General features: G+C 41.6%; 2 protein-coding genes across 5 annotated transcripts in view; both read right to left on the minus strand.

The window, feature by feature from the left end:
- The window catches only part of C1qtnf2 (C1q and tumor necrosis factor related protein 2), a 47,570-nt gene extending 38,739 nt beyond the window's left edge, over positions 1 to 8,831 (minus strand). Inside the window, exons 1-2 of one of the 3 annotated variants that reach the window (XM_013508968.1) lie at positions 8,814 to 8,831; positions 7,988 to 8,059 (exon numbers count right to left, since the gene is read on the minus strand). The gene's annotated coding sequence lies outside the window, so the exon portion shown is untranslated. Of the gene's footprint in view, positions 1 to 7,987; positions 8,060 to 8,813 lie in introns of those variants that run through there. The other 2 variants (XM_005376261.1, XM_005376264.2) reach the window with 2 other exon arrangements.
- Positions 4,518 to 8,834, minus strand: Zbed8 (zinc finger, BED-type containing 8). 2 transcript variants are annotated; one of them, XM_013508939.1, is made up of 3 exons: positions 8,814 to 8,834; positions 7,988 to 8,059; positions 4,518 to 6,563 (listed from the first exon to the last, which is right to left on the minus strand). In XM_013508939.1, exon 3 carries the CDS (start codon positions 6,399 to 6,401, stop codon positions 4,623 to 4,625), a length of 1,779 nt encoding a protein of 592 aa, XP_013364393.1. In that variant the 5' UTR covers positions 6,402 to 6,563; positions 7,988 to 8,059; positions 8,814 to 8,834; the 3' UTR covers positions 4,518 to 4,622. The 2 variants fall into 2 exon arrangements, with proteins under 2 accessions (XP_013364393.1, XP_005376317.1); XM_005376260.2 differs by lacking the exons at positions 7,988 to 8,059; positions 8,814 to 8,834 and adding an exon at positions 7,222 to 7,317.
- Between the last annotated feature and the right edge of the window lie 375 nt (positions 8,835 to 9,209).

Here is a 9,209-nt window from a genome sequence, read left to right on the forward strand (position 1 = left end):
TTTTTGGTTTTTCTCTGGTACCGGGAACCGAACTCACGACCTTGCGCTTGCCAGGCAGGCGCTTTGCCGCTGAGCTAAATCCCCAGCCCCTTATTGATCTTTTCAAAGGATTAACTCTTGGTTTTACCAACTTTTGGTCTTGTTTCTCTAAGTCTTTTTTTGAGACAGGATCTTGCTATGTAGCCTAGGCTGGTGATCCCCCTGCCTCAGCCTCCTGAGTGCTCAAATTACAGACATGTGCCACCACGCCCAGCTTATTTATTTTCACTCTGGCCTTTTTATTTCCTTCCTTCTTCTTGCTTTGGGTTTAGTATATCTCATTTCTCACTTCTTAGGCTAGAAGCCCCCTTCCCACCACTTTCCTCTCAGTATAAGCATTTACAACTACACAGTTCCCTTTGAGCACTACTTTTGTTGCCTCCCACGTTTTGGTAAATAGTGTTTTTGTTTCATTTATCTCAAAATACTAACTTTCCTTGTGGTTTATTCTTTGACCTATTACTAGTGGCTTGTTATTTTATGCAAGGATTATTACTGCTAGTTGGCATAATAATTTAGTCATTAGGGAAAATACTTAATGAGACTCCTAAATTTGGGGAACAGCTTTGTGTGTCTTCATACTGGGGGAGAGTATTTTTGTACAAAGAATAGTTACATCTCTTAACAGAAACACGTATGTATGTTTATTATATAGAAATTCAAATATAAATAGAAGGAATGAGGGAGTAGAATATGCTGGTTATTAAACTGATGTCTTTCAGCTTCAACCCTTTCTTTCCTTTCTACATTCCATTTTATGATGCTGGGGCTAGAACCCTGCAATCTGTATTTGTTGCCCACCTTACCCCTTATTTTCTATATATATATATTTTTATTTTGAAACAGAGTCTCACTACAGTCCAGGCTGGCCTCAAACTCTTTGATTCTTTTGCCTCAGCCTGAGTGCAGGGATTACAGGTCTGCCACTATGCCTGGCTACCCACGGTTCTGTAAATAAGAGGTACAAGATATACAGTGGAAATCTAGAGGAAGGACGAGGGACTTGCTCTTTCCTCTTTTCATTTCTGTATCATCCGCAGTGATTTTTCATACTGGAAACAAGTTAAGTCCAGTGACAGCAGCTGATTAGTTAGCATTTTTTCACACTTCCAAAACGTTTCGTCATGTTTTCTCAGAGATGGTGGCGGCGGCAGTGGCAGCAGCAGCAACGGTAGCGGGCTGGCCCGTCCTTCACCATTTGGGCTGCTAAGACAGTATCACTCAAGCAGGGCCTCCTCCTCAGACAAGTGAGTCTCATTTCCAAGAAATTCCTCATCCGAGTGTCAATAATCCCACCCTTTCCTTGTTCACCCAACCCCTAAGATGCTAACTATATACTGCATTTACCAGCTCTGATATCTCAGTATTTACTTCTACTTTTCCCATGACAGTATCTTCTATCTGGTTAGTGATTCTTTACAGTATATTCTATTTGTTTCAAAAGACATATGGTTTCTGTTTCCTGACTGGACCTTGTTTGACACATGGATACCTATACATCTTAGCTGAAATATGGCGATATAGTCACTGTACTACTCTTCCAACTTTTTGGTATATTTAAAAGCTTTAACAATAAAACTCCAGAGAAAAAGTTCATCTGAAAATCTGGATAGGGCTTTTGTTTGTTTGTTTTTTATTTTTTTCCAGTACCGGGAATCAAACTCACAACCTTGCACTTGCCAGGCAGGTGCTGTGCCACTGAGCTAAATCCCCAGGCCCCGGATAGGGCTTTTGTTAGGAGATGATAAATGCAATTGTTGATTCCTCCATGTAGTAAGCTGATACCACGACTAAAAACCTACCAATACACAAGTCAGCCAACCAACCAACCAACTAACCGAACAAAAAGCCTAGTTTTCACTCTATATCTAGAAAAATTTCTTTATACACATGGAAGTGCCACAAAAAGTCCAAGTTGAGCAAATCAAACATGGTGTCTGTGTGAAAAAAATAAAAAGGTTCTATAGGAAAAACCTGTGCAAATGTTTCATCTTATAGGATAGAAAACTGAAGGCTAGGATGAGTAAGAGTTATCCAAAATCATGTAATAAAATTAATGGAGTAAAAACTTTCCCATACTCATTCAAGTATACAAAGCAAGTCTCTTCATTGTACATGACAGGAAAGGAACAGGCTTGAGCAAAAAAGGGAATTTGTTACCTCATATAACTGAAAAGGAAAGTGTGACTGCATCTAGTGACTGGGGAAGTGGCCTAAGGATCTTCTTTTTGAATGTTGGCTTCACCCTCCACAGCTTCTCTGTCTAAGGTAGCCAAACTGACCACTGGAAGACCTAGGCAAATCCTGTTTGTGTAGCATCTTCCCACGAAATCCAGCAAAAGTACTGGATTGGACCAGCCAAGATGAGGCCACGTGGACTGACAATGATGGAAAGATAGTTCCTCCAGGAAACAGCAGGGTGCTGTTACTAAAAGAACCCAATGAATGGATGCTGAGCAGGTCAAAATGTGACTCAACTGGCCAGACCTCTTGATTCCTAAAGGCTCACAGGTACTGAGTTGATACAGACAGTGAGTAGCTGAGCCACCACCTGAGTCAATGTCTTAAGTAGCATAAGGTAGGTAGTGAGTTTGTAAAAACAGAAGTAAAGTAACCTTAGGTCTCTATTCTCAGAAGTACAAAATACAAAGAATTAAACAGTTGTATACTGCCTTTCAAATTAGTTTTTTTTTTTTTTTTGTTTTTTGAGACAGGGTCTTGCTATGCAGTTCAGGCTGGCCTTGAGCTCACCTTGTAGCCCAGGCTGGCCTTTAACTTGCAACAATCCTCCTGCATCAGCCTCCTGAGTGCTGGGATTACAGGCATTCACCACTATACCCAGCTGCCTTTCAAATTAGGATGCACTTTGAAAGCTTCAAATTTGACTTTTCCAACTGCTTTATACCTATTAAAGCCAAGCTTATAATAGTTTCATATAACCTAGTGCTAAAAACATGTACTGTAAATATCCAGGACCTACATTTAAAAACAAATATAATGCAAGTATCATAAAATTTATGCTTTAAAAGTATATTTTATATCCATTTGGTTTTAACTCATATTGGGTTATGCTTGAAATGCTGATCTAGTCAGTATTTTAAGCAGCTTTTGGTGGCTTAGAAAAGCAGTCACGATGTAAAAATTCTAAATGGTCAAGCCAGTTTTTATAGAAAAAGCCATTTATACTTTCCCAGGATTTTTTTTTGGTCTTTTTTTTTTGGTCTTTTTACTCACCCCGTAGCCCAGGCTTCCCTTGAACTCATGATGATCCTCTTGCTTCAGCCTCTCAAGTGACTTCTTAGAGCTATGGTTTCCACTAGAGTTTTGTCTTCCTTAGACATTTTTGAGTGACTAATACACTTCATAAACATATTTAAAACCAGATATTTAGTGAGATCTGCAAAGCAAATTTGCTTTCAGACAAACCTGCAGAGAGTGACATCTGCTGGTCGTAGAGGTTACATCTCTATCCTCGCTGATAGATATTTGAAATTTATCAGTGATCTTAATTTTACAGTAAAAAATACAAAAAATTTTATTCCTTGGCAAAAAGGACTTATATGTACTACCAATATATGTGCATTATTGTGGGAGATTTTTTAAATTAAAAAATTAAAATTTCTTCTTCAACTTAAGAAACAATATACAGTACTTATTGGGAGAAAATAAACTGTTGTAGAATGTGAAAATAAAATAAAAACCCTAGTAAGCCATTTCCTTAAAACTGTCTTTTGGCCAAGCATGGCAGTACATGCCTGTAAACCCATCTACTTGAAAAGGTGAGGCAGAACTGCAAGTTCCAGGTCAGCCTGGCCAGTAACTCAGTGAGACCCTGTCTCCAAACAGGATTGGGGGAGTGGTAGTGCATTTTCCTAGCATGCTCAAGCCATTTGGTTCAATCTTTTTTTTTTTGGTCTTTTTGAGACAAGGTCTAGCAGTGTAATTCAGGCTGGCCTTCAGCTCACTTTATAGCCCAGGCTGGTCTCGAACTCACAATGATCCTCCTGCCTCAGCCTCCTGAGTGCTGGGATTACAGGCGTGCGCCACCACGCCTGGCTTGGTTCAATCTCTACTACCACAAAAAGAAGAAAAAGGCCCAGCCACGCACGGTGGCAAATGCCAAACCTGGGCTACAAAGTGAGCTCAAGGCCAGCCTGAATTGCATAGTGAGACCCTGTCTCAAAAAGAAAAAAGAAAAAGAGAAAGGCCAAAGGGGTACATTTTCTCTTTTGACTCCTGGGTGGTCTTTTGTTTTTTTCCTTGGCCCAATTCCTAGCCTACTGTACTATTTAGCTTGATATTCCATGCTTAGGTGTCTTTTATGTATTGTAACAAACAGGTTACATCGAAACTCAGAATTAGAAAATTCCTATGTGTTTACTAGACAGTGGAACTTCATGTCTTCTGCTTATTTTTAAAACATATTTTCACATGCCTCCTTAAAAGTTAAAGTAACAAAAAAATTTTAAAACACAGAATTCAGTGTACCATAATTATAAAAGGACAGAAAACAGATTTCAGCTAAATTTTACAATGGTATTAAGAACATCCTCAAAAGTCAGACATTAAAAGTGTGTATCAGCTCACAGTGACTTCTGCTGTAGCTGCAGCTTTTGCTCAATGATCTCTGAGAAACGAGGAACTTTTTTGGAAATGGCCACACGGATGTCATCCCTCATATTAAAGCAGCTTCTGGACTTTGCTTTGAAATGTAAAAGTGATGAGAATCCCAGCTCACAAAGGTATGTAGTTGCAAATGGCATAAGGATTTCTAGGGCTATCTTTGCCAGGTTTGGAAACACTGTCAACTGAGCACACCAAAAGTCCTCAAGCTTCATTGTTTCAAACTCCATTAGGATGTGGCCACTAGCTCGTAATTCAGCAAGATCATTTTTCATTAAATGACCATCATCGACAAAGTCGAGGTTAAAGAGAAATGGATCCAGAACCCATTTACTCGCCTCATCAAGATCTCCAACGGAAAAATATCCATGGAAGAAGTTGCTCAGCTGCTGCAGATGCAGTGTTATTTCCGCTGCAATGCATATTCCTTCATTATCTGAGACAATTACTTCTTCAAGAAAAGGAAAATTGGTAAAATTTCTTTTTTCAATTCGCTTTTGCCAACATGGAAACTTCCTGACAAAAGCAGATAACTTCTCTCTAGCTGATAAGGTGTTCATCCCAATCCTCTGCATGGACGCGCTAAGTTCATTGAGGTGTTTGAATAAATCTGCGAGGTATGCTAGGTGAATTTTAAACTCTTTATTTTCAAAACCATCAATTAAATTACTGCTTTGGTGGTGAAGAAACTGATTTATTTCTTCGTACATTTCAAAAATATGGGTAAGTATTTGGCCTCGGGAAAGCCACCTCATTTCTGTATGGAAAAGGAGGACATTATATTCTATACCAATTTCTTCAAAGAAAGCCTGAAACAGGCGATGATTTGGTGCTCTCCCTTTGATGAAATTTATTACCCTCACCACAGTAAACAATGCATCCCTCAGTTTTACAGGCAATGTCCGTATGACAAGTGCATGAGGGTTCAGCAGACAATGTGTGATCATGATATGAGGCGCCTCTTTTTTCACATAGGCAACAAATTCTGAATTCTCTCCCAGCATAGAGGAAGCACCATCAGTACAAAGGGAGCCACATACATCAAGTGCTATCTTGTGCTTCGAAAAGAAGTCTCTGAAGAGACTGAACACATCTATTCCTTTCATGGTTAATTGTAGTGGTTCACAAAATAGGAATTCCTCTACAATCTCTTTATCTTTTATGTATCGAACAAATGCCATTAGCTGACTGCAGTTGTCCATGTCCGTTGTCTCTGCAAGCTGAATACCCACCTTAAGAGGACTGGCTCTGATATCTTCTAGCACTTGCTGTAAGATATCCTGGCTCATTTCATCAATTCTAGAATGGATCACGTCATCTGACAAAGGTACCTGCTCAAGCTTCTTTTGTGCATCTGGTCCCAAAACTATTTGTGCTATTTCCAGTGCACAAGGTTTGACTAACTTTTCAGCTATTGTGTGAGGATTCTTCTCCTTGGCACATAAATATGCAAACTGATACGATGCTTGTAATAAGGCATCTTCATGAGATGCAACTCCAAGTGTTTTCAAAGTTTTACTCTGATCAGATGGTGCAGGCATGTGGCTATTGAGATCATGCCCAGCTATCCCACCATGCTGTCTGTTAAAATGGTCTGATAGTTTCGAGGGCCTGAGATCAGCATTTGAAAATACTGAGTTACACAGTACACACTGCGGGCATTGAGTTCCATCAACCTCTGTTGTACAGGTGAACCAGTAACGAACATAGTCATCATCCCATTTGCGTTTTTTTGACATGGCACACAAAACTTCTCAGGTAGCAGTCCCGAGATGAGACAGAAGTTTCCTCTGGGAGTACAATATATCCACAGGTTAAAAATCAATGGCTACCTGGGGCTGGGGATTTAGCTCAGCGGCAAAAGCGCCTGCCTGGCAAGCGCAAGGTCGTGAGTTCGGTTCCTGGTACCGGAGAAAAACCAAAACCAAAAAAAAAAAAAAAAAAAAAAATCAATGGCTACCTGAATTCAAGCAAAATCATATCACATGCTATCTTGTCATCACATGTTATTCTGTACCTGCCAAGAAATATGCAACAAGTCAGTTCAAAGCCACAACGGTAGCTGGGCATGGTGGCACATGCCTGTAATCCCAGCACTCGGGAGGCTGAGGCAGAAGGATCATTGTGAGTTCAAGACCAGCCTGGGCTAAAAGTGAGCTCAAGGCCAGCCTGAATTGCATAGCCAGACCCTGTCTCAAAAAGACACACACACACACACACACACACACACACACAAACACACAGAATCACCAAATAAAGGGAACAGTGATTCACCAAATTCTTAAGGGAAGGGCATATTTTGATATAGTGATTTCCAAAGTTCTATGCCTTGGAATATGGTTGAGATAGTTTAATAGAGACACTGAAATCCAAGCACCCACTTGGCTATTAAAAAAACATGGCAGTAAGTAAGGCAAGAATACCTACTTAAAGTATTAGCTTTGTACTGGCTATGCCAAGATTAATTAGCTGTAAAACATACTTCTATGTTAGTAATAAGTTGATCTGTTATATGGTTGTTATGAGCTAGTTAAAAATTAAAAATTAGAGGATGCCTACCAATCAAAAATTGACTGATATTCAAAAAGTTCATCTTGCTGGGTATGGTGGGGTGCACCTATAATCCCAGCACTCGGGAGGCTGAGGCAGGAGGAGTGCTGTGAGTTCGAGGCTACATAGTGAGTTCAAGGCCAACCTGCACTACATCTGGAGACTCTGTCTCAAAAGAAAAAGAAGAAGAAGAAAAAAGTTGATTTTAACTTGGGCATGGTGGTTTAGGCTTATAATCCCAGCACTCTGCTAGGATGAGGTAAAAGGATCATAAATTTGAGCCCAGCCTGGCTAACTTAGTAAGACCTTGTCTCAAAAAATACAAAAAAAGGGCTGGATTTGTAGATCAGTGGGGAAAAGGCCTTGGACTCAAACCCCCACACCATCAAAAATTTAAAAAGTTGATCTTAAACCTTCTTTTGTCAAATACTATTGGGATAATATGGCCACTTGTGTTTAGAACTACTCCTTATTAAATGATAACAGCATTATGACATCTGCATAAGAGTATTTACCTTAGTGGATTCTGTAATGCATTTTTACCATGTACAGCTGGAGAGGCAGAGGGAATCAAAGAAAAAGCTTTGCTTTAATTTTGGAGATCATTACAGAACCTGTGAAGAGTTCATTCTTATCTATCCCATCTACTCAAGTTCTTTTTAAGATATACTTATTTTGAACAAAAGAATTTTGAAGGAAATCCACTTATTCTCTATCCCCCTCAAAAGGGCGAACAGGTGGCAAGAATTTTCTATATTCTTGGTGACGAACTTACCTAGGCTTTCCTGTATTTTAGAATGTCACAATTTTCACTTGCTCCTCTGTGGTATTTAGGAATAACAGCAGCCTAAAATGTAAACATTAAAAAAAATTATCATGAGGAATTATTAGCCTAAACAAGTATGAGAATGACGTTGTGGTTGTGTTAAAAGTTTTCACTTGTTAGAGATATAGACAGACCTCACCATTTACAAGCGAAAGGATGTCTGGGATTTCTTCTGAAATGTTTTCAGCACATACATGAACACACACATAAAGTGGCATGTAGCCAAGTGATGCAAGATTGATCTTGGGGTGGTAACTCTAAGCTGGATGATGGGTACACATTATACCATTTTCATCACTTTTATGAACAGTGAAAATGCTAAGTAAGAAAAAAAAAGCATTAAGATAGAATTCACTTTCAGAATGGTTCTGCGGAGCTATCCTGCGAGGTGAATGATCGATCTGATGCAAAGTAAAAGTTTTTTCGCAAGTTTATGACGCGCAGATAGGAGAAAGTTTTTAGTGGAGAAAAAAAAAATCAGCTGAAAGTGAACATTTACATAACAGAAACATCTAGGGAACGATAATACATCTATTTACGGAGTGAAAACTGCGGAGCGCAGTCGCAAGCCTGACACCGGAACCCGCAGGCAACCCGCCCGCCGCCCCAGCGGAGCTCAGGGTGGGCGGGGCCCGCGCAGGCCGGCGCAGCTCGCACCCACGGCAGAGGGCGGGGAGCGCAGCTGCAGCCGCCGCCCCACCGGCGGCCGCCCGGGACCCCGGCTCGACCGGAGGCTGGGACCCTTCCGTCCCCCGGATGTGGTAACAGCACCTACCTCAGGGCTGTGAGAGGTCTGATTACGAGAATGCATGCAAAGAACTCGCTGCTCCTAACGGAGCGGGCCTGACAGCGCCGTTCGGAAGAGCGGGGTTCGGCGCAGGCCGGCCCGACTCCAGCCCGAGGCACCGGCCGGGGATGCTCCGGTTTCTCACAGGCGCCAGCTCCCCTCTCCCGCTCGCCCGCTCGCCCAGAGCGCCGGAGTCAGCCTAGGTGGCAGTGCCTCACGGCCGACCATGGAGCAGAAACGTGAGGGGCGTGGGGACACCAAAGCAGACGGCCCTGCTCCCGCCCCGCCGGGGCTCCATCCGGGTCCTGAGCTGCTTCCCGCCCGCAGAAGGGGCTTGGCGGCTCTCGTACGCAGGCGCAGTAGCGACCGGCTGGGGCCGGCAGG

This window comes from Chinchilla lanigera, unplaced genomic scaffold (assembly GCF_000276665.1).
Source record: "Chinchilla lanigera isolate Chin_1 unplaced genomic scaffold, ChiLan1.0 scaffold00007, whole genome shotgun sequence".
In the NCBI taxonomy this organism is placed as follows: Eukaryota; Metazoa; Chordata; class Mammalia; order Rodentia; family Chinchillidae; genus Chinchilla; species Chinchilla lanigera.